The sequence below is a fragment of the Hetaerina americana genome, unplaced genomic scaffold (assembly GCF_022747635.1).
Source record: "Hetaerina americana unplaced genomic scaffold, ioHetAmer1.1.p SCAF_25, whole genome shotgun sequence".
NCBI lineage: Eukaryota > Metazoa > Arthropoda > Insecta > Odonata > Calopterygidae > Hetaerina > Hetaerina americana.
The window spans coordinates 3,267,306-3,293,119 of NW_027286819.1; the positions used below are offsets into that span (position 1 = coordinate 3,267,306).

The 25,814-nt window shown below is 41.9% G+C and overlaps 1 protein-coding gene across 4 annotated transcripts in view; it reads right to left on the minus strand.

Moving 5' to 3' along the window:
* Nucleotides 1-514: 514 nt before the first annotated feature.
* Nucleotides 515-25,814, minus strand: part of LOC139689564 (lachesin-like) — an 846,240-nt gene continuing 820,940 nt past the window's right edge. For all 4 annotated transcript variants that reach the window (XM_071586723.1, XM_071586722.1, XM_071586724.1 and 1 more), the window contains 2 exons: nt 24,087-24,194; nt 515-1,921 (listed from right to left, as the gene is read on the minus strand). In XM_071586723.1, the coding sequence (XP_071442824.1) occupies nt 1,707-1,921; nt 24,087-24,194 (323 nt within the window). In that variant the 3' untranslated portion in view covers nt 515-1,706. The remainder of the gene's footprint in view (nt 1,922-24,086; nt 24,195-25,814) is intronic.

The following is a 25,814-nucleotide window of genomic DNA, read 5'->3' on the forward strand; positions in this document are numbered from 1 at the left end:
CTGTCTATGGGACTCACCCCGTCACTATACTTTATAGGTTGGTGTATATAAGCTCCTTTACGGTTGTTTGTTCAAAAATCAGTTTGCCTGGTTTTTACATTTTCATGTTAACATCATCTCTATCATTATTATAATTATTATTATGAACTAACAATTCCATGTTTTTTATACCTTCTCCATTAAATCGCATTTCCGTTCCCGGTATCTTCCGCCTCGCTTCCGCCGCCCCGAATGAGGGGACAGAAAAGGACTGGCTCCCCCCCCCCCGGCCCGCTCTCCCCCCACTTCTGACAGCACTTCTCCTCCCTCCCCCACAACTCCCACGTTCCTCGTCTTTCCACGTCGTACACGTATATATGTTTATATTTATTTATACTTTTTATTCGTTTGAGAGGCGTCAAAAAGTTTTTAATGGTTTCTTCTCTCCTCCGCCGCTACACTATCTCCCCCCATCCAGTCTCCAAACCCCGCGTCCTAAACCCCCCAACTCCTAAACCCCCCCCCCATTCCCTACCTCGCTCCATCCGTGCAACACACACACTCAAGCCCTTACTCAGATTCCCTGGGGGCACGGATTAATGAGATTTGTTCCTTTTGTCACAGTTATTATTATTATTATTATTTTTTCCCTCTCCTCTTTCTTTCAATCCACCGTTGGCCTTTTCGTCAGTTCGTGCCCCAGTTCCGCGACCCGCCCCCGACGTCATATGCACCCCCCTAATGCACCCTTCTTTCCCTTATTCTCTCGACGACGCCCTCGCCTCCTCACTTGTGCGCGCCACAGGGGGGGGGGTGTCGAGGGGATGCTATTCCACTCGCATTCCCGAGAGACGGAACTGGGAGGCTCGTCCCCCCGCGCCACTCACTGCCCGCGCTGACCCTACCCGCGGGTCGACTAACCGCCCGATCCAAGGACTCCGCCATTTGACTGACAAAGCCAGCCGTTGGTGCATTCATACTAATTTTTCAGTCGTTTGCGTTTAAATAGCCACCGTTTAATTTTTTTTTGTTTAATTCCTGAAATTACTACTATATACATTATTTTTTTCCTTCAACTTTGTCTTGTATAACCATATCATGTTCATTTTTACCAACATTACATTTCATTTGTCCAGTCTCCTAAAAAAATCATCAGTATCATTTGCATTTCTACGACCTTATTCCCTTAAGCCTTTTACGACTGGAATTCTTTCTCTCCCATAACACCATAATATATAATTCACACAAGCTGAACGAAGTTTTTCGAAAATAATCAAAGCAGTGCAGGTCATTCAAGGACGAGAGAACGATGTTTTTAACGCATATAAACCGTCCTTTCCCGTTCCCCGACAATATCTCTCAAATAACTACTATTATTACGATTACAAACAATTTTTTAACATGTATGTTCAGAACAAATTCATCCATTGAGGCAATAGCTCAATTCTTGGGAGACAGAGATGAAAAACTGTTTCTTGCAGAAGAACCTTTCTCAGTGTTCTTCTCATCATCTTTGCACAGGGAGCAGGAAGATCAATCGCGACACCAAGTCGTCACGGGGATAAAACGGGAAGGGGGCGGACGTCTCCCGCCCACCGATCGCTTCCTGCCAGGCCGCCCCTGCTCGCGTCGATTCGGAGCGTCGGATGGGGGGGCGTGTATTTGGCGCCAGGGGCCCCGGGGGAGGAGGTGTCCGTCCAACCGTATCTGGCGGCGGGCGTGTGGGTCTACCGCCTCTCCGGAGGGAAGCGGGTTTCCCTCCGCGGACCACCGGGACGGAGGTCCAGGGCCTCTGGGGCGCCCCGGCAGGTCCGGTGCGGTCTGGGAGGCCGCGGGAGGAGGAGGTCTTCCTTCGCCACCGGATGCGCCGAGGCCACAATGAGAGCGGTCAGCAAGCAGAGGACCATGGGCAGGACACCAGGGAACACCGCCGATGTCCTCGCTGTGAAATGAGCGTGGAGAGTTACTGCGCATGGGAAATGCAGGCGCAGGAAGTAGACTGGCATGCAAGCTTCGGTAAGGTGCGCTTTTTGAGGAGGTCTCTGCGCTTGATCGCGCGCGTTCCATTAATCACGTCGGAAAGTGCACCAGAGACAGAAGTGTGCGCCATGCGTTCTATGTGGGAAGTGGGCTGGCGGTGTCGTGAACTAAGGAGAGTCATTCACTTATTCCTGGTACGGATAGAGAAGTAGAAACTCCATCAAATGTACCTTTGTCCAAGAGCGTCAGAATTGGAGAAAAATTTTCTATTGACGAGTGAAAGATAAAAAATTACACAACTCGTGCAAATCAAGCATTAATGCGTGCACAAGTTTGGAACAGCGGTACAAACTAATGCATTACTTTGGAACATGCAAAATGAAATAAATTCTACTAGTTTGATAATTTGTGTGTCCATGCATACGTAAATAAAAACTTTTTCGTCTAATTGTGAAAACCTCCATTCTAACTGAAGATCTACAGCGATTATTTGAAGTTATCTAGTCTATCTCCGTGATTCATATAATTCCTCTCTGTAAGAGCAGTACTTTTAGCATAATTTTTATTTAGCTGCAATTGATGTAGGCCTGATTGTTATCCTTTGAGTGATTATTAGGCATAAATTTCCGTAAAAAAGTCTTGTTGAAATTAAAAAAGCAACTATTTCAATTCCCCAAAAAACTATGCCTCTACATCTACATAACACGTCGCGACCCGCCGCAATAGCAAGTGGCGGGGGGTGTTAGGTAACCACCCGTTTTTGCATGCAAACCCATCCCCACAGTGGCGCATACATTCATGCAAAAATCCTTTCATTCTACACGCATGCAAATACGTATGGCAAATCAACTGACAAATAATGGCACCTTAGGATGCAGTCGGAAATTCCAGTAACGTGCAAGCTAGAATTTGAAAAGCAAGAGGGCACTCTTAAAACACGACCCATTTTTCAACGTTGGAAGTCATCATTATTGCACATTGATGACGCCCAACTGTAAAACCTTGGTCATGTTTTGCGTTAGTTTGCGTGGAACTACAAAATTACTCATTTAATGCACTCATGGTGTATATGGTGTGAATTCCATAAAGTTAAACCTGAAACAACACATTTAAGAGGTATCTCTGAAAAAGATGCATGGCCATACTAATGGTGTGAACTTGGTCTTAAGGGGCTGGGAATTAACCTACTGTGCTGAAATTCTATGATTTATCCAATAATTTAATAAACCTAAACATCCCAGTATTTTTTTATTTTAGCAAAATATATATTAGCGATGTTTCAGACATCGGCGGTTGAGGAATACGGCAATTAAGGCTACAGATTTGATCCCACTTCATGTTACTCAAAGAAAGATCTCTAGGGCATTTCCGATTGCCCGTGCTTTTGATTACAATGTTTACAGGGAAAGATGAGGTCGGTTGGAATATTCAAAGCTTGTAATGGAAGCTTTACATTGAGAAAAAAATACAAAAGATTATTTCTGAAGTCAGAAAATTTAAATATTGATAACTTAAGGATTATTGTTACTATTAGGTAATCTACTGGTTAAGGTAGGTTTTCGAATGGACACAACAACCAAATAAATATTTTGTGACTCCTAACAAAAATACAATCCAGCAACAAGTCCCTCTTCATTTCTGAGTACTTCCTTCCTCTCTTCATTCCGCCCAACATACCTATTCTGTCCCTTTCCTCGTTTGCCAAACATTCTCCCCTACATTAATATAATTTCCCAGTCTACTTTAATGGCAAAGAGATTTTTTTTGAGTGGAATTGAATTCCTCCCGCGGAGAGGGACGAGGAATTGAAAGGGAGACTTAAAAACAGATGAACAGAACACGAATGAGATCATTCGGGAAGAATGGGTTATTTTAACAAAACACATAAGGTTAGTGGAAGAGCATGCATTTAAGTAGAACTAATTATTATTTGGACGCTGAGGGTGGCAAGTGAAATTTTTGTTATCTATAACCCTGCAGTTGCTATCCCGTATTCACTTCCACCGCTTGGTGGAAGACGCAGTGCGAGGATATGGAAAGTCTGCAGAGGAAGGGTGAAATCGGTGCGCTCTACAGCAAACTTAAATCTTAATCGGGAAGTAAGAAAGGAAGATCAATGGTAGCAGTTAGAGATAATACGGGAAAGGTAATAGTTAACGCAGGAAAGATGCAAGAGAAATGCAAGGAATATATTGAAGAACTGTATAGTAAAGAACTTACCATTTGCCATTGGTAAAGATCAATAAAGTTAGACATAGAAAAGGAACAAGACGTAGAGGAAGATAGCTTAGTTCCAGGCATACTCTACGATGAGATATAAAGGGCATTAAGGGAGATTAAACTAAATAAGGTCATGGGGGTGGATAACATTCCCGCGGAACTATTAAAATTCTTAGGAAAATGTGGGAGGAAGGCACCTGACCGGAAGGCATTCTGAGATCATTGCTAGTTCCTATTCCGGAAAAGGTATATGCTATATCTTGTGAAGACTACAGGACAATAAGTTTGATATCCCTCGCTGCTAAAGTTGTTCTCAGGATCATAAACAAAAGGATAAAGAGTAGGGCAAATTATAACTTAGGGGATGACCAGTTTGGGTTTAGAAAGGGCAGAGGTACGCCTGAGGACATTGCAGTAATGAGATTATTATTATTACACATTTGCTGATAGACAGTGTCAGGTGGCACACAGATCCCAAAAAATCACAAAAGTTAATAGATAAAATCAGACTTCCAAACAAATCTCTTTAACAAAACAAGCGAATCCCCATCGCATTTAGATCCATTAATCAGCAAGAAAAAATAAAAATTAAAAAAAAATTCAAAATCCATATAATAAAATATAGCACACATCACTCAAATTATGATATATTTCCCTTACATCTTTTCTTAAAAGTATACACTCTGTTAGGAAAGGGCTCGAATATTTTTGCAGGTAAGGTGTTCCAATCAACAATTGTTCTATTTAGAAAAGAATTTACTTTGTTTTTTCTCTGTGCCCGGCATTTTACCTCAAATTTGTGATCATTTCTCCCTATACAGGGAAGCTTTGGGTTCCCCGCCTCTTTCCTAAGATCTGCCCAAGCTTTCTCCCCCTTCAGAATTCGGAACATTCCACAAAGTCTGCTTACTTTCCTTCTAGATTGTAGAGGTTCCCAGCCCAGCGTTTCTAGCATGTCAGACACACTCTCCATCCTCCTATGCTTCCCCAGTACATATCGGGCAGCCTTTCTTTGCACTTTTTCCAGTTTTTTGATATAACCTTCTTCATGAGGGTCCCATAGAAGAGAAGCGTACTCTAAAATTGGTCTTACTTGGGTCTGGTACGCCTTCTCCTTGGTTGCCCTAACGCTCCCTTTGAGGTTTCTCATCGAAGAGTTTTGAAATCTTTCTTAAAGATGTACTCCACATTTAGCCCCCACCCTAAGTCTTAAGTTACTAAAACTAAATACTTAAGTATACACCTAAGTATTTGCAAGTATCACTTCTAAAAATGACATTTTTTGAGAAATTATATTCCCTATTGTTTACATTTACCTTGTTACTAAAAGTGATGGATTTGCATTTGCTAACATTAATATCCATTAGTTTACATGAATTTCCAGTCGGATTCTTTGTCGTGCCCGTTCGTCTTGGAACACCGCGATTGTGAGACTCGGAGAAGGGGCTCCTTTGAAGGCGGACCGAGTCTGTTCACAGAGACGCTTGCGTGCATATAATTCCTTTGTTCGACTCGCCTCTCGCCATTCGGCCCCAGCAAAATCTGTGGGGTGATCCCATTGGCTAGGAGCATTATGACGTGCTTCTTCTCTTCCCGCTTTCTAGAGGGCAGTAGTGCTGTGCTCTTCAGTTGTTCGAGGGAACCACGTTCATTCCTCGTAACTCTTCTTCCTTCTTCCATTTGCTTTTCGTGCGTCTCCGCTCCATCACTTCCCACCTGTCTTGCCTCCGACACTCCTTTTGTCGAGAAAGGGTAACTAAATTTGCGTTGTTTATCTTCAATCGAAGCCTTACCTTAACAGGTAAACAATGGTCGTGTGAGGGGGGAGAGGATAGGCGGAGGGTGCATTCCCCTGCGATAAACAGGTTGTCGGGTGTTTAGACGGCGACGCGGTAAGGCGTTGTTAGGTGGGTAGTTTGGGGGGGGGGGGGGGCGGGAGGGAGGGAGGGAGTTGAGAAGCGAGGAAGGTTATTGAGTGAAGATGCGGCGGGCGCATTGTGTGTGGCTCCGGGTTCGGGGAAGGAAAGGCAGCGAGCATCCGCTCCGAGAAGACAAGGTGGGAATTCGGCCCGAAGGTCGTCTCTGGCACAAGCAGTCCATTTCGATGCTTCAAACCGATCAATGTTTCCTAGCGATGGTTTCTTATCTCGAGGATTACGCATGGGAGATTAACTTCCATTTACGTCAGGGCGTTTTGCAACAAGGTAAATATAGACCAGTCTTTTCCCAAATAATGTTTTCTTTCATCAGGAAGGTCATGAATAAACGGACCATTAGACTTACGGAGTAAAAGTGTTAGTTTGAAAAATAAGGCAGTATAAAGGTTACATGTATTTTAAGTGATTATAATTCAGGTTTTTGTATTAGTAGCTTCTAAACTAAAAGCACTTGCTTATTTACTTCCAAAACTGTAGGTTATTGTGATCGACCGATTAAAAATATTTTCATCATTCACTTAAAATAGGGCCAGATTTATTTTTTCTTTAAATAAAAATACGAATATGTTCCATTTTAACATACGTGATGAAAAATAATTAGCTTATAAGTTGCCTGGCAATTTTGTTTCAATAAAATAATTACTTTCGGACTAAAATCGGAAATTTACGGCAGTTAATATCCAGCGAGTTTCTATTCGCCTTTGCTACCGACCAGCTAAGATATAACATACACATATCTTTACTCTTTCTATGTATATGTATATACATATATATACATATATATATATATATATATATATATATATATATATATATATATATATACACATATGATAATATTATAATTAATAGTAGAAGGAATATATAGAAGAACTGTAAACATAGGCCAACAAAGTTAGACATAGAAAAGGAACATGACGTAGAGGACGATAGCTTGGGTCGAGGCATACACGACGATGAGATAGAAAGGTCATTAAGGGGGATGAAACTAAATAAGGCCGTGGGGGTGGATAACATTCCTGCGGAACTACTGAAATGTTTCGGAAAATGTGGGAGGAAGGGGCAGAGGACAATAACTTTGATAACCCAGGCAGCTAAAGTTGTCCTCAGGATCATAAACAAAAGGATAGAGTAGGGCAAATGATTACTTAGGGGATGATCAGTTTGGGTTTAGGAAGGGGAGAGGTACGCGTGATGCCATTGCAGTAATCAGATTATTAATTGAGAGGAATATAGGACACAACCAGGAGGTATTCGCCTGTGTCGCAGATTTCGAAAAAGCTTTTGATAGAGTGAACTGGGACAGAGTATATTGCAGAAAATGGGAATAGATTGGAGGGAAAGGAGGCTAATCCGCAACCTGTACATGTCTCAGACTGCTCAGGTGCGGGTGGGAAACGAGGAGTCCGGTTGGGCAGTGTTAGGAAGAGGTGCAAGGCAGGGTTGCCCATTATCACCGTTGCTGTTCAACCTGTATGCAGAGGAAATGAGTAAAGAGGCATGGGAAGAACTGGAGGTAGGAATGAAAGTGGGCAGGGAATTCGTAAAATCAGTTAGGTTTGCTGATGACCAAGCTTTAGTTTGTCAGTCAGCCAAGGGGTTTGCAAGTATTGCTGAGTGAATTGGAAATTCAGTGCGACAGGTATGGTATGAAAATTAATAAAACAAAGGGTATGCGATTTTCTAGAAAGAAAAAGGCAAAGCTTAACATTAGAATAGGAGGGCAAAACTAGAGCAGGTAGAACAGTTTACGTATCTCGGTAGTGTTTTGGACCAACACGGTCAAAGTAGTAGGGACTTAAGGTGAAGAATTGCGCTAGGCAAAGAGGGTTTCACAAGGAGGAGGGAGTTGATGACAGGGACGTTGAGTAAGGATGTTCAGAAAAGACTCGTAAAAACTTTGATATGGAGCGTAGCTATGTACGGGGCGGAAACGTGGTCATTGAAGCAGGAGGATAAACGTAGATTGGAGGCTTTTGAAATGTCGGTGTTGAGAAGGATGGAGAAGGTGAAATGGACAGAGAAGAAAACAAAGAGGAAGTACTGGATATGGTGGGCGAAGAGAGGGTTTTGTTGGGAGAAATCCTATGGAGGCAGGAAAAGTGGATGAAGGGGGTATTGACCGGAAGTGGGATGTTGAAGACTGTGATTTAGGGGAGAATGTTAGGCAAACGAGGAAAGGGAAGGAACAGGATAGGGATGTTGGACGGGATGAAGTGAGGGAGAAAGTTCTTATAGCTGAAGTGGGACCTTATGTAGAGTAGGATGTTGTGTTTTTGCTAGGGGTCACAAATTATTTAAGAAGTAATTATGTCCATCCAAAAACCTACCTTAACCGGTAGATTACCATGAAAAATATAAAATATTGTAGTATAATATTATATATATATATATATATATATCATATTACATATATATTATTTTTATATATCTTAAATATACACATAATATAATAACATAACCTTGTTTACTCAGAGGTGGTTTATCCTTTTCTCCTTCCGCCATTCACCGCATCCGTTCCAATTTACCTCAAAAAGTCCATCTCCACGCCCAATCTTCCGTCTGCCTCTCTACCTCGAGCATCCACTCCACCGCCATTTGGAGAATATAAGAATTTCCGCGTCAATCTCCCGCCTCTTAACTTCCCTTTTACGCACCTATAATCCCCTTACTTTACCGACCCCGCGCCTCTCCTTTCTGCCTTCACGCGATTCCCTATTCCTTCTCAATTTGAGGCTCGAGGGGAGCGGTGCGGAATTGGGCGGGCACGTCACCTTCCTCCTCCTCTTCCGTCCACTCCCCCCCGGGGAAGAGGAGTGCCGAGCCACGGGGCCCATCATACTGGCTCCACCTTCACGACGGCTGACTGGAGTTCCCCTTCGACAAGGCCCTCGACAGCTCTCCTCGAGAACACCTTTTGAGCGAACGGGATGTCAGTCGGTGGATTGATGGGAGGAGGGTAGGTAGAAAAGATGAAGGGGGAGGCAGGAAACCGGGAAGGCGTCGCAAGACATATCCGGTCAACCAGAAGATTGGGGAGGGGGTCGTATGGGTTTAACATTTCAGGGTTGTAGTGAAAATGTAGTCGGTAAGAAAGGGACGGCCCTGTGGATGCTGACAAGCAGAATCAGGGGCCGTTGCAAATTGGGACAATGGACTCTTTCTAATTCTCATGTCAAATTTCCCCGGTTAAATATATTTTTTGGTTCAATGTTTTACTTATTCCTCGTATATATTTCACTTATGACAGTCAGTGAGTAAGTGTAAGTTGGATATAAATGCTTTTTCGAGTTTACACCAGTTTTTAGAAATTTCTCAGACAATTGACTCTCCTGAATGAATTACAAATTTCATTAATTCATCAGTACTAACATATTTAAGGTAAGTATAATTTTACCCATTTTCCACCCACATTCCACCCATTAAGGGCATCCCCCCATAAGGGCCCATTAAGGGCTAATACTACGCTTTCCTCTGTGAAATGCATCGTCTGCAAGAAATGGTGACTACTAGTAAAATAATTTCCCTAAGGTAAATATGAAAAAAAAAGTGTCCAATGACACTTCTTTGGGTCAAACACAAGGGTCCTATTTTGAGGAATATTAGCTTAAGCTATGTAAAAGTGTGATAAATTTTTTTTCCTGAGCTCAGTACACTTATTTTCCGGACGAACCCTGTATAACGTTAGCTGTATATACTCAATGCTGGCAAAATAGATAAGGTAAAAACAGTTTCACTTCTTTACCATCACCCTGAAGTGAAAGGTACATCCCCAAAAAATAGCACACATTTCCGTTCTGCAGAGAAATAAAAATAGGAAAGGTCTTTCTGAAAGACCGATTAAGGGTTTACTACTAATACAGAAATAATCTAAGACACCTTTTTTAATAGAGCTAAAGGCAAGACATAAAAATTGGAAAAAAATTGGAGTGTATTTGTAAAAATGTCGCAATTGTGACGGCTGGTACGCGGGGCAGATCGGAGATCATTCCGAAAGAGGGCGAAGGAACAGAGAAGTTTCCTGCGGGACATCCCACGCCCACATTGCGAGTCATCTGATCGAGGAGGGACATGCAAGTGCCTAAAATCCTACACCTTGTCGGGAAAGGGAGTAAAATGGACATATTAGAAGAGATAGAGATAAGAAGACAAGATATTCCCCACTGATGACGACGTCTCTCTCTATATGAAAATACCTCGTGACCCCCAACCGTAAACTTTTCTGACCACCTCCATTCTCCTCGGCCCTTACCCTCCCACTCAATGCCGCTGCCCCACCCAATCACCCCCACAAAACTCAACCAATTCCAGCCACCACTTTCCTCTCTTCAGCATATACGATATACTCGACATGCACGTGGAACTTAGTACTCGTGGATGACGCCGATGCGTCCAAACTAGTTGTATCGAATAAATTTGAGTTGGAAGATACATTGGTATTTTCACTTCACAAATAGGAGAGCCTAAGAAAAGGATTGCGGAATGAAGTCATCTGATCAAATTATTTTCTGCATCTCCATCATTAACACACAAATAGCCATAGTTGCGTGAAGTTCATCGCCATATAACGAGTCACTCTTTACAGAGTCAAGAAATGGAGAAGGAAATGCAAAGGAATTAGAGACCGCAACGAATACTCACTTTCACGAAACAGTTGTTTCCAAAAAAATTTTGCAACAGCGATTTATACGCTATAAATTTGCAAATATATTCCCCGACACATTATTCTCGTGCCTTCGCCCAACCCCCAACAACCCAATCCGTGCGGCCGCGAAGACTTCGTGCTTTGCTGTAAACCATTAAATTCGCGGCGGGAATGTTGGCGGGACGCACTCGCTTTGCCCCGAGCGCTCCTCGCCCGCCCCCCTTCTCCCCCCTCAACCCGCAGTCTCAATCCGCCGGGCCACCAGGCGGCAGCGGGGCCTCCCCCCCCCCCCCCCCCCCGACGAGTGGTTGGCCGCGGTGACGTCAAACGACGGGAGAGGGGGTGGGGGAGAGACCAGAGGCCTAGGAGAATGATCGGCTCGGCGACGGATCGAGAAACTTTTCCCCTCCGCCGTCTTACTGAGGAAAGAAATTAAATAGGAAAAACATTAAAAGTTCGTTCCCCGGGAAACTTGAGACTCGGATAAATCAGAAAAAAATGTGTATAGAAATTATAATTTGCTAAATAATATTCGTAATACGGAATTCGTCTTCTACCAAGATGATATTTGCGCCACATTCAGTTCATAACGTTACAATTTATGTTAATACACGTGACATATTAGCGAAAAATATTGTCCGACAATTTTGATTTTCACTTCCACTGATTATAATAATAAAAATATTGGCAATTAAATTTTATATTATTATCATTAATATTCGAATTATTACGGAGCATTTTGGATGGACGCACACCATCCAAAAAGTGCGAATGTGCTCATCTTGCGAAACACAACTTGGTCTCTTCATTCACGATATACTTAGATCGGAAGAAAACAGCACACAAGTCGATGCAGTATTCCTGGATTTCAAAAAAGGCTTCGGCAAAGTCCCACACAATAAACTGTTACATAGACTTAAATACTGTGGAATCAATGAGAAAATTATTAATTGGATTAGAGACTTCTTGTCAAATCGCAAACAAATAGTAGTCATAGATGGGTTGTGCTCAACGGAGAGAGATGTAACTTCGGACGTCCCCCAGGGAAGTGTAATAGGGCATCTTCTGTTCTTAATACTATATACCATAATGACTTAAGCACACACGTTGGGAGTAATATGAAGTTTATTTGCTGACGACACGGTAGTATACAGGGAAATTAGGTGCCAACTAGATCGCGAGCTACTCTCTAGAGACTTCAACAATATCTCAGAATGGAGCAATAAATGGGGATTAACACTTATTATAGATAAATGCGCAGTTTTGAAATTTTTGAATAAAGGAATCGAGGAACAGGGTATAAATTACAAAATAGAGGGTTCAGTATTGACTACGGCAAATCAAGTTAAATATTTGGGGGTTGTTCTAACACCACGCCTTTCATGGGGAGCACATATCAGGACAATATGTGGATCAGCTTTAAAGAAACTTGGCTTCATAAAACGGGTGGTGGGAAAATGCAATGAGAAAGTTAAAGAGAGGTGTCATTTTGCTCTAGTTAGACCTCATTTGGAATATGCCGCAAGTATTTGGGATCCTTGGGAGAAAATTTGGTCAAAATAATTAGATTAAGTCCAGAGAAAATCCGCTAGATTCGTTAAAAATTGTTATTATAAGAACACAAGGGTGACAGGTCTTTTAGGGGAATTAGGCTGGGAACCACTTGAAGTGCGGAGAGAACAAGCGAGGCTTAGACTTTTAGAAAGTTCCGAACAAACGAGTTTAACTATGACACTGAAGGAATTATAATGGCCCCACACTACTGAGGTTGATCAGACCACAAAGATAAACTAAGGGATATAGATTTCAGGACAGATAGATGCATGTGTGTGGGGTGTAAGTGTTCATGCATGAATGTATGCCATGTTTTTTTGTGGAGGTATGAATTTGTGGTTTTTGCATGCGGTTTTTTTTTGTCTTTTCTAAATTACGGGTGGTGTCTTAACACCTCCCGCCACACGCCCTTGCGGCGGCTGGCGCGGTATTAAGTAGATGTAGACTATGCAGCGATAAAACGATATTTTTCCTTGAAAATCCTTACAGAACAACCTGGCATCAGACAATAAAATAAATTCTTCTTCAAATCCGCATATTTCCTTCCTCCAACCTCCCCATCCTAGTCCCTGGCCTTTCTCCCATAATAAACGTTTTCCCCTCTATCACAGAGTTAACCGTCCCATTTGCCATCAACACGCTCATCTTCATCCCCGCATGGATTCTCTACAGCAATCCAGGCTCTTCACCCACCATCGCACTTATCTTTGTTTCTCCATTTTACCTTTTCCATCTTTCTCGACATCGACATTTCAAAACCATCCAATCAATGCTCTTACTTCAACGACCTTTTTGTCCACCATGAAAAACCGCGCTTTGCAGCAAAGTTTTAACGAGTCTTTTCCGATCGTCCTCACCCGCTGCTCATTTCATCCTGCCCTGAAATAACCCATTTGGTACACCTTTGTTCACTACTTTTTCCAAAATATTTTCTAGGTTGGTCAAATGTTTCACTTGCTCTAGTTTATGAACTCCTAATTTAATATTAGCCTAGCCTTTGTGTTTTCGGCCTTGTGTTCCCTTCCTGAAAAACCATATGATAACCTTTGCTTTAATAACATTTAATCTCATCCCACATCGATTGCATTTTCTTTTCAATGCGCTAGAGCACTGCTTGGAACCTCTGGACAGAATGAAAAACTGGCCATCTGCAAACCTATTGGAGTACGATTGCCCACCTACTTTCATTCTGATCTCCAGATCTTTCCATGCCTCTTTAACCATCTTCTCCAGATAAACGCTGAACAGCACAGGTGACCGCGGACTCCTCTGCCTTATCTAACACTGCCCATTCCAACTCATCATCCACCGCTCGCTCCTCACCTGCCTCAGTTATGTACAAGTTGCAGATAATTCTCCTATTCTTCCAATTTACTCTTATTTCTGCAATGCATTCATTAGTCTACACAATGCTCTATATTTAAAACCTCTAACATTAAGTGAACGAAACAGACAAATACATCCCGATTGTACTCAATGACCCTTTAAACAATGACTTCGGCTTCGCAATGGCATCACGCGTGAGTCTGAACTCTTCCTGATCCTTTGTTTGTAATAAACTAATCTAGTTACTAACATTATAACAATTTTAATCCTTATAACGGATGTTCAGTCCCCCTCTTCCACGCGCCCTTGCGGTGAATCACGGGGTGCCATATACAGGGTTCGTCCGGAAAATAAGTGTACTGATTTTTTCCCGCCGCTCCAGGCACGCCCAGCACCACTCTGACGAGCTGCGATTGGAGGGGGGTATGTTGGCAAGCGACGCTGAAAAAGGCAGTCGGTTCTGAGCTGTGGTGTAGTGAGGAGCTCTGTTAACGCGAACCTCCACGCTCGACCCACGTCACGGAACGCGATGCCGAAGTTTTTGGAGCATCGTTATTCCATCAAATTAGCGGTAAAGCTTGGGAAATCGTCTACCGAAACTGTCGGTATGATTAACCAGGCTTACGGGGAGTCATCCATGTCCAGAAACATGATCTTTCGGTGGCACAAGATGTTCGTGGAGGGCAGAGAAGAGGTCGACGACGAACCACGGCCTGGACGCCCATCAACGACACTCACCGACGAAAATGTGCGAAAAGTTCGCGATGTACTGAACTCCGATCGTCATCTTAGTGTTCGGATGATAGCAGAGCAGTGTAATGTGCCAAAAACAATAGTGCACGAGATTATTAGGGAGCAATTACAGATGCGAAAAATTTGTGCAAAGTTGGTGCCGAAAGTGCTCAGTGATGATCAAAGACTCAATCGTTTGGAAATCGCGACACAACTTGCGGATCACTGCAAAAATGATCCACATTTTTTAGAGAACGTTGTTTCGGGTGACGAGACGTGGATCTTTGAGTACGACCCGGAGTCGAAGAGACAAAGTGCGGAGTGGCACACCCCATCATCACCGTCAAAAGAAAGCTCGCATGGGCAAATCTCGGATCAAGGCGATGCTCATTGTCTTTTTTGACAAAAGGGGAGTCGTCCACTACATCAAAAATTTCCCGGAATTTATTCAGAAAATTAAAAATACAAGTTTATTCATCTAAATCTATATTGTCCCCTTCAAAGTAATCCCCATCGACTGCAACACACTTATGCCAGCGCTTGATCCAATCCTCGAAACATTTTTTATATTCGGTTTTCGGTATGTCCATCAGTGCTTCCTGCGATTTTTCCATTACTTCCTCTCGGCTGCTAAAACGCGTTCCCCGTAATGGTTTTTTAACTCGATTGAACAGAAAGAAGTCACAGGGAGCCAAATCAGGTGAATTCGGTGGCTGTTGGATGGTATTTGTTGCATTTTTCTTCAAAAAATTACGAATAATGATAGCACTGTGCGACGGTGCGTTATCATGGTGCAAAATCCACGAGTTTTCTGCCCACATTTCTGGTCTCTTTCGGCGAATTGCTTCACGCAAACGTCTCATAACGCCCAAATAATACTCTTTGTTTACTGTCTGGCCTTCTGGCAAAAATTCATGATGCACTACACCGTTGTAATCCATGAAAACCGTCAGCATTGCCTTCTTTTTTGACTGAAAACGACGTGGTTTTTTTGGTCTCGGCTCATTTGGTGAACGCCATTCACTTGCCTGATGTCTGGATTGCGTGTCGTACTCATAAACCCACGTCTCGTCTCCAGTAATGATCCTTTTGATGAATGTGGGATCGGATTCAGCCTCGCAAATCATGTCTTTTGCGACGTCAACACGGTCTCTTTTTTGCATGAAATTGAGGTCTTTCGGCACCAACTTTGCTGCTACACGACGGAAACCCAAATCATTAACCACAATGTCTTGGGCGGATCCATAGGCAATGTTCAAGTCCTCCGCTATTTCTCTGATGGTTAATTTGCGGTTATTGACCAACATTTCTTTTAATTTATCAATTTTTTCACCGACTTTCGATGTCGATGGTCTGCCACTGCGTTCATCATCTTCGATTGACTCACGACCACTTCTGAACCGCTCGTGCCACTGGTAAACGACCGTTTTTTTTAGAGAATCGTTGCCGAAACACTTTTCCAACATTTCCAACGTCCGTGCGCCACTAAATCCGTTTTTTACGCAAAATTTAATACAAGTTCGTTGTTGCAAATTTAAATCCATTTCTGAAATTGTAAAAAATCGCCAACACACACAGAGATAGATGTACTCTTGGCTACGTAACTTTTGCAAATGTCAAGTTATGACACTAAGATTTAAAGGGAATATCAACAACAGATGTACCAATTTAAGAAAAAATACAGAACTCAAATCGGAACGATGGGAGCGCCACACGGTGGTTATTCCGGGAACCTTTTGATCAAGGTAGTATGTAAAAGTGCAATTAATTTTTTTTCTGAGCTCAGTACACTTATTTTCCGGACGAACCCTGTATTTGTGGAAATGTCGGAGTGGGAGTACCACAGCCGGTGACCTGCAACCCCTACCACGCATCCTTGTGACGGCTTGTGGGGTAGCGTCTACATGTGGTTGTTTCGTTGACCATCTTAACCTGTCTTTCGCATTTTATTATTTTGTCGTTACAATTCATTTGTACCAAATTATGGTTCGCAACTTCCCGCTCCCGGGAAGTTGCGAATCAGACACGCTGCTCCCAAGAGTCTCCATAACCATAGTATTATCTTTCTGATATTTTTCTTAAACCCCGGATATATTCCATCCATTAAAATGCAACGTAAACGAGTAATGTTCAATATAAAGCAAATGTCTTCATGATTAACCCCTGTCTAATGCAAAACTCAAATGATTTCTCCTCGCGGTCATTTCTCGTGCCTAAACCGTTGTCATCCACCTCATCACCATTTCTTCCTTCGCCTACAGTCGCATTCCTTCCCCCATCACTATCAAAAGTTTCCCTGCAGGGGAACTACACGCGGTTTCCCTACACGCGATTATGTCCTCTAACTGATTGTACACCCTATCGACCCCTTTCTCCGTATGGTCGCTTGGTGTCTTGCATACCTGAACAATGACTCTAGCTAACGATCTAAACGTATCTCATAATCTGTGCAAGACATGGGAGCTAGAGATAAATTTGAATTAATGTTTAGATAAATTTTTGGGGAAATTTATTTCAGCTGAAAACTCTTCCACTACACAGTGAACCAACATAACACACGTGGAATCGGTAAAATAATAATAACGATTAATATAATAATAGTATATTATAAAATAACGAATATACAATAATACTAACAATAAAATATAATCGGTAAAACAATAATAACAATTTTGTCCTCAGGAAAACACATTCGTGAAATTTGCAGTGAAGTTAATAAAAAATTGGGATTCATAAAAAATATACCTGGGAATTATAATGAAAATGCTAAAACGCTCTTTCGAAATCTACGAAACAGGCAAACCCTCCTGGTTGGGTTCTACATTCCTCTCGATTAATAATCTCATTACTGTAATGTAATCACGCGTGCCTCTCCCCTTCCTAATCCCAAACTGATCATCCCCTAAGTAATCATTTGCCCTAGTATCAATCCTTTTGTTTACAGGCTTCCCACCCAAAAGTGGTAGGACTGATTTTCTCTGGCGCGAACGGAGCGAGTAAGGGGGGTCTGTCGGGCAGGGTAAGGTGGATGAGGCTCTTAGCAACAGACCAACACCAACGTTAGTCCCCTGCGGGCTGTCGTTGAGTGACGACACCATTTTTAGTGAAGCAAGTTTTTTGACCGCGTCGAAAAACAAAATGAATCTGAATTTAGAGCAACGTTATTCCATGAAGTTTTGTGCGAAACTCGGGAAGACGGCAAATGAGACCCTCGATATGATCAAGCAGGCTTATGGGGACACTGCCTTAAGCCGTTCCACAGTATTTGAGTGGCACAAGTTGTTTAAAGAGGGTAGGGAGCTCGTTGAAGACGACCATCGCTCCGGACGGCCGTCGACGGCAAGAACCGACACGAATGTGGACAGAGTGAGGACACTGCTGAACACACACCGACGCTTAACCAGTGAAGAAATTGCAGACCAGTTGGGTCTGTCTGCATCCAACGTCTAACGCATTATTTCACAGGATTTGGCCATGCGCAAGGTGTGCGCCAAGATGGTGCCGAAAATTCGCCATGGCGCGCTCGTCGTCAGACAGCTCCTGGCCAAATACGGCGTTGCAACGTTGCCGCACCCGCCCTATTCTCCCGATCTGGCACCACCGGACTTCTTCTTCTTCCCCCTGATGAAAAGATAGCTCAAGGGACGACGTTTTGACTCAATAAAGGCCGTTCAGTGTGTAGCAGCTCAAGGAGCATACTTTGAAGATTATTAAGTTGATGTAAGTATATCGTCAATAAAATTCTTGTAAACAAATCAGTCCTACCACTTTTGGGTGCGACCCTGTATGACCCTGAGAACAACTTTAGCTGTGCGGAATATCAAACTTATTGTCCTGTAGTCCTCACATGATGTAGCCTTTACCTTTTTCGGAATAGGAACTAAAACTGATCTCACAAAGTCTTCCGGCCAGATTCCTTCCTCATTGATACTACGAATCAGCCCATAAAGCCTCTTCCTCCCACATTTTCCTAAACATTTTAATAATTCCGCGGAAATATTATCCACCCCCACGGCCTTACTTAGTTTCATCTCCCTTAATGCCCTTTCTATCTCTTCGTCTAGTATGCCTGGACCTAAGCTATCCTCCTCTACGTCTTGTTCCCTTTCTATGTCTAACATTGTTGGTCTAAGCTCTTTACTATACATTTCTTCTATATATTCCTTCCATCTCTCTTGGATCTTTCCTGTGTCCACTATTACCTTACCCGACTTATCTCTAACTGTTAGCATAGCTCTTCCTTTCTTACTTCTTGATAAATATTTAATTTTGCTGTACAGCGCCCCGATTTGACCCTTCCTCTGCAGACTTTCCAAATCCTCGCATTGCGTCTTCCACCATGCTACTTTTTCTTTACTTGTTGCCCTCCTCAATTTATTGTTTAATTCTTTGAACTTCATTTTGCTTAACTCTGTATTTACATTCTTCCCTTTTCCGTGTATCCATCTTTGTAATATTCTCATCCGTGATCCATAGTTTCCTAGTCCTTTTAAGGTTAACGGTTCCAATAGGGTATTTTGCGGCTTTCGATAACCCTTTCTGGAAACTTTCCCATTTTTCTTTTATAGTACTTAGCTCTTCACCCGCTCCATGATTTCATTTACCGCATGTGTATTTGTTCCTCTTCAAACCATTTAATGCTTCTACATTCCATTTCCTAACTCGCCGTCCCTGCCTTATCTTTTTGAAACAGACGCTACATTTCATAACAACTGAATGTGGTCAGAGTGCGCATCCGCTCCCGGGAAGCTGTGAGAATTTATCACACTGTTCCTTTGACTGTATCTAACCGCGATATAATCTAGCTGCTACTTTTCTGAGTCACCTGCCATTTTCCATGTATACCTGCGTCTTTTGTGGTGTCGAAACCAAGTGTTCGTGATGACTAAGCCCTGTCTCCTGCAGAACTCAACTGCTTTCTCCCCGCGGTCATTCCTCGTGCCAAAACACTAGTCCCCCATCACCATCTCTTTCTTCGCTTACCGTCGCATTCCAATCCACCATCACTATCAAATGTTCCCTGTGGGAACACACGCGAATATGTCCTCTAACTGATCGTATATCCTGTCGACCTCTTCTTCTTTATGGTTGCTCGGTGGCATGTATACCTGAATAATAACCAAGTTCGTCGGTTCTGCTTTTATCTCTTCTAGTAATAATCCATCCGCTACCTGCTCTTTGTTGACTACGCTTCCTTCTACCTCTTCATTTAATACAATGGCAACCCCTCGTTGGCTCTCGTTCCCGCCGCTGTATATTATTCCATAATTATCACTCCAGTAATCCCCTCTCTCCTTCCATCTCACCTCGCATAGACCTAAAATATCTATTTTTCATCTTTACATCTCTCGCTTAACATTCTCCAATTCTCCTGCCCTCATCATTTTCCTAACATTCCACGTTTCTATTCTAACTAATTTGGTCTTCTTTTCCTTCGTTTTCTGTCCTGCTGCTGCTGGTTTTCCCTTGCAAGGGTTTCGTGGGATGACGACCGCGGTAGCCCTGACTCCCACGCTGCCGGGCACGACACACAGCCGATTCGGCCGAGCCCCGTGGTTGCCAGGACTCAAAATATCTCTATTGTCCATCACATTGTTCTTACTAATGATAATTGAGGTGGTTTCGCGTTGCCTTCCTCAATAGTGTTTTTAACGTGACACCATCACTTACTGGCCGCCCCACTGGGGTCAGACGCCATTGCAGCCGCCTCACTGAGGAACAGATGCTGCGTGGACTACCTTTTGTCTGGCTCCTAACATTCAACCTATCTGGCATGGGTACAACCAGGAGCAATTATTATTACTCCTGCCAGAACAGCTGTAGGATATATTTATACAAATATATATATATATATATATATATATATATATATATATATATATATATATATATATATATATATGCATATATACAATATGCTCTACGTATATACTTCTACTATAGCATATTCCAGTTTAATTTCAGCTTCAGTAATCCCTGTTATCCTACCATCGCGCCTCCTACATCCCTTGAGTATCTGCATTTATTCATTACATCTCACATTTTGTATATTGATTTTCTTGATTTTTGTCAACGATTTGAACCGCGAAGTGAAAAGTAAGATCAGGATGCTCGCGGACGACACGGTGATCTATCGGGAGATATCAGGGGATGAGGATGGTTCCATTCTAACACAGGATCTAGATTAAATTACTAAATGGTGTTCTAACTGGGGATTGTCATAAAACTTTATAAATTTTCGGTGGTATATTTCTTTAAAAGATCAACGGGATTTGTTTACAAATTAGCTGCAGTTGACGTAGAAGTAGTTGATACGGCAAAATACAGAGCGGTTGCTGTAACTAACGACTTAATTTTGGGGGACCCTTGGGGAACGTGAAATCTACGGTCAAGCATACAAAATAATGGGATTCATTAGACGCATTGTCGGCAAAAGTGACTCGAAGGTCAAGAAGCATTGTTACCACGCTCTTGTAAGGCCTCATTTAGAATATGTATGCAGCATATAGGCCCCAAGTGAAAAAGGCCTCATTCGGGAAATTGTGAAGGCTCAACGCCGGGCAGCCCGTTTCGTTGAAAGCTCTTACGATAAATTGAAAAACGTCGCTGAATGCTCACGAAGTTGGGGTGGGAATCAATGGGATATAGACGATTCAATGCAAGATTCAAATTATTAAATAAATTCAGATCCGCATGTTTCAGCACCGAGGTCTCGCAAATTATTCGTACTCCTACATACATTGGTCGCTTGGATCATGAATATAAAATTCGGGAAACAGATGCCAGAACCAGCAGACTCAAGGACTCCTTCTTCCCACGGACAGTAAGGATAGCCACTGCAAGGGTATAGGTAGTAAAAATTCCACCTGTCACCCTCAGCGTCTAGTTATTAGTTCTACTTAGTTGCATACACTTTCACTAACCTCGCGTGTTTTGTTGTCTAAACCTTTCCCGCATGGCCAGATTAGAATGCCGTTGAATAATAAAGTGCTCTTTACCAGATTTCTGGCCCTACTTTGTCTGTTTTTAGGTTTCCCCTTCCGTCCCTCGTCTCTCTCCGTGGGGGGATCCTCCCGCTACCTTCAGCGTTAGGTCACATTCCCTACCTGTGTCTTTGGGGAAGGAGACACTTGTAGCATGTTGCATGTCCGTGTGGTTGTGCCATTTTACCTTCTTATTTTTCAAATTCTAGCTTGCAAGTTATTTGATACATTTCTTACTGCATCCTAGGGTGCCGTCGCTTCTTAGTTGACATTTTATGTTCTTTAAGGCGTGTAAGTTGAAAGGATTTTTGCGTGATACATTCGCCGCTGTGGGTATAGGTTTGCATAGATGTGTTGCTTTTCCTTGTTGTTTTGTTCACTTTTACTGGTGGTAGCATAACACCCCCCGCCGTACGCCCTTGGGGCGGCTTGAAGGGTATTATGTAGATATATTTCATACTAAGAAGAAACCAAAGTCACTATAGAGATATTAAGTACATTTTATTAATAACTGAGGACAAGATAAAATTCTGCGTAGACATAAGGTATAATCGTCGGTGCATTTGTAAGTTGGTTTATAGAATAGTGTACGCACGCGTATGCATCTGCATGTGTGTGAGTCGTCAATGTTTCATACGTATAAATACAGCGTGCATTTCAAAAGCAATGCAATTAAAATATTTTCCCCGCTCCTTTAGATTGGAGGGGGATCAAACCAAATGAAATAGGTGAGCGAGACGCTAAGCTTTGCCAAAAACTGGTCTCAGTGCTCTCCAAGCTGTGGAAGCGGCAGGACGTCCGTTTTTGTAAACCTCTGCGCGCCGACCGTGTCACGAAAGACCAACCGATCGGAAATTTCAGGTAAACTTTGGCAAAGTATTGAAAATTAACGTGATTATTTGGAAAACGCCATCACTGGTGATGAAACGTGGATTTTTGAAATCGAACCAGAAACAAAACGCCAAAGCACTGAGTAACACACCGACCAATCCCCTTTACCCAAAAATGCAAGAATGAGCGAATCAAAAGTGTAAACAATGCTCATTGTCTTTTTCGACGGTCCATAAGGAGTGGTCCATAGGAAGTGGTCCATAAGGAGTTTGTTCCACAAGGACAGGCAGTTAACGCTCTTTACTACGTAGATGTGCTGGAAAGACTACGGAAAAGGGCCATCGGGACGAGAAAAGACATATCCGCTACCTGGCCACTCCATCACGACAACGCGTCTCGCCACAACCCGCGACGAGTCCGCGAGTTCCAGGCCAAACAACAGGCGCCAACCCTGCCCCACCCCCCCTATTGTCCTGACGTCGCCCCAGCAGACTTCTTTTTGTTCCCTCGGATTAAAGCAACACTGAAAGAAAGGAACCCGTTTTTCGTCCATAGAAGAGACCCAATAAGCCATGACGAAGACCTTGGGCCGAGAGGGGACGATTGCCAGGGAGCGTACTGGTCAATACCATGAATATTTGGGTTTTTCATGCGGTTTATTTTTTAATTACCGGTTTGGACCTAACGCCTCCCGCCACACACCCTTACGGCGGCTTTCGTGGCACTATGTAGATGTAGAAATGCTTATTATAGTTCTTCGGTAGGCAAGGTATGTCTTATTCACATTCCAAGGTAGTTCATATTAGTTCCTCTAAACGATAGTCAGCCTATATGACTTTGGTTCATTCCTCAAAACATTTTTTTGATGGTGGGTTTATTAAAAACTGACAAAATATTACTACCTCAAAATTACTTTTGGATTATGTTATCTTTTTATAATTGCAACCTATACACATTAATATCAACATTGCTTTTTGCAGATGAGTGCACAATCAAGGAAGTAATCATAAAAGAATGCAACTATAGAATCCATCCTATGTTTAAATATAATTTCTGTGTCGTAAATCAGCCAAAAAATAGCAGTGCGCAAAATATGTGTTGATTATGCACTGGCGACCGTCATCGCATGGAAAAGGACGGGACAATGCTTGAGGAATGCAATAAGAAGAGTGGCTACTCTAACTATGTAGTCACATGTGGATTAGCAGAAGAACAATATTTTGTACGAATGATTGATAATAACACTATCAGTCATTTATACAAAATATTGACCTTCATGTTGTGGAAAAAATGTCAAAAAGAATTGTAAAAACGATGGTAACAAGATAGTACCAGTTAACCAAAACACCGAAATACATGCAAATGAAACTCACACGTATTCCAAATGTTAGGTGGCGATACCACCTTCCTGAAGGGAAAGAAGGAACTCCGGAGTTTCTTCTCTCCCTTGAGAATCCTAGAACGAAATCCTAAATTGGAGGAAAATCATCCTAGGTCATTCACTAAATCATTCACTCAAAGCGAATCATGCAAATAGTAATCATGCAGGCAGTAAGCATGTCTCTGTGTGTATCCTCTCATGCAAAAATTTTGGGTATATTTTTAGTCATTAAAGCGTTTAAATGTGCCATAGAATCCAATGCAATGGAAAAGATGAATTTACGAGCGCACCATGCGAAAATCAACTATACAGAATTTGGCGCGTCCCTGAAGAGTATCGAAAACTTATTAAGGCTTAGCTTATAAATTATGAGAAAAATTATCTTTGTTTAGCATTAAAATTTTGAGTGAATATTTAAAAACAAATTAATTCAGTTAATGTGAAATAGAAGAATTTGAAATATAAAACCAAATTTCATTTCACTGGGAACATTAAAATAAAATATAATCCATACTTACAGACACTGTCACTTTGAGGCCAGTCGTAGTGAACACCTTTTCCCGATTCTTGGGTTGATTTCCGCTCCGATTTATCAATGTCATTCAGGTTTGACTGATATTTTGTTCCTACAATATAAGAAAACTTAAAAAATCTATTTTAAAGCATTACAGAGACATTTCCCATTAAATGGACATTTCTTGCGAAAGATACTTATTTGCAAAAAGAGAAAAATCATGTTATTTTTGATAGGTAGCAATAAATCCTAATTTAAGCGAAATTATATTACAAAATCTACATTGAGCTGAGCGTGGGAGATGGGGAGACAGGATTGGGTGGGCCGAGAGAAATGTCGAAAAGTGGTCGGTGTTTTTCAATGGAAAAAGAATGAAAAACGGAATCCAGGCAGATATAAGGTGCAGCAAAACTTAAAACAAAAAGGTAGAGCAAGTTAAGATAAATGAAGATAGAATCCAATAATAATGAATGAATTATGAAAGAATAAATAACTAATAATATTAATAAAATTTCTTGTTTCGAAGTATGCTTTCTGAAACGTTTGTATAAAACATTCCTACATAAGTGTAATTAAATTTATTTACCACAACTTCATGAAGAATCTGAAAAACGTCATTAACATTAAATATACCATGGCGCAAAGGAAATAGGAAATTATTATTATTTCCCCTCCGTCTGGAAATGTCAAGTGATTCTCCAATTGAACTAATTCTTTCAGCTAAATTTTCACAGAAAATGGTCATTTTAAATATTGAACATCTGTTCATATTATTGATGTTTTATTCAGTGTGCAGCGCATGTTTAACGCATTTTTAAAAGTACATGCATTGTAGTAATTGTGACACTAATGCAGCGTGGTATTCATGGAATTAGATACTCTTTCCTGCCAATGCATTGGCGTATCGGGATAGCATAGATACTCAAATTCGTACAACGAAAACACTTTTTTTAAATATCATTTGTTTAGAACGCTCAACTATTTCATAAATATTCCACAATATAATTATACTTCCGCCCCAATTGCATTTCATTTTTTGCATATTTTATTAATAAATTAATAAAACACCTCGGTATATGATGTAATCTATTTCTCGTGCACAAATCTTCAGTAATTACTCCCGAAATAATAACGAAATTGTTTATTTTTTCCGAATAGCCTCTTCCATATTTTAAGAACATTTCAACACTATTTGTTCACTATAATCATATTTCCTGATTTGCTTCCTTTTTCTGCATATATTAATGTTACAATCCAATTTACATCTCAAAATAACACCTGGTTTCAAAAAACTATTTTTCTCCCATACATCCCCTTCTTTTCGTCCTGGCCAGCCCCTCGGAATATCATATTTCTTCCTCCGTCCTTCACCCCGGGAGCATTTCCATTTTTATGCTTATTTCCCTCTTCCTTGTCTACTCGAATACATAAGTACTTGTCAGGGCCTTGTTTCTTTCGAGACCTTTTCCGGACCTTCGAGCACATCTCTTGGCTCGGGAGAGAATCTTTACCCAACTATGAGCAGTGCTCGCAACCTCGGCCGCCAGGGCACCTCTACTCGCACCATCCTCAGCCATCAACGGTGCGCGACGCGCATTAACCACCAATCAACAATCGACGTGGAGTAGTGAATTATACATTTCTCTGAGGTCAGTGAGAGTCATGTGAAAACTCCCTCCTATTCTCACAGATGACCCTTCATCATGAATAGGATATCACTTGGAATTTTTAT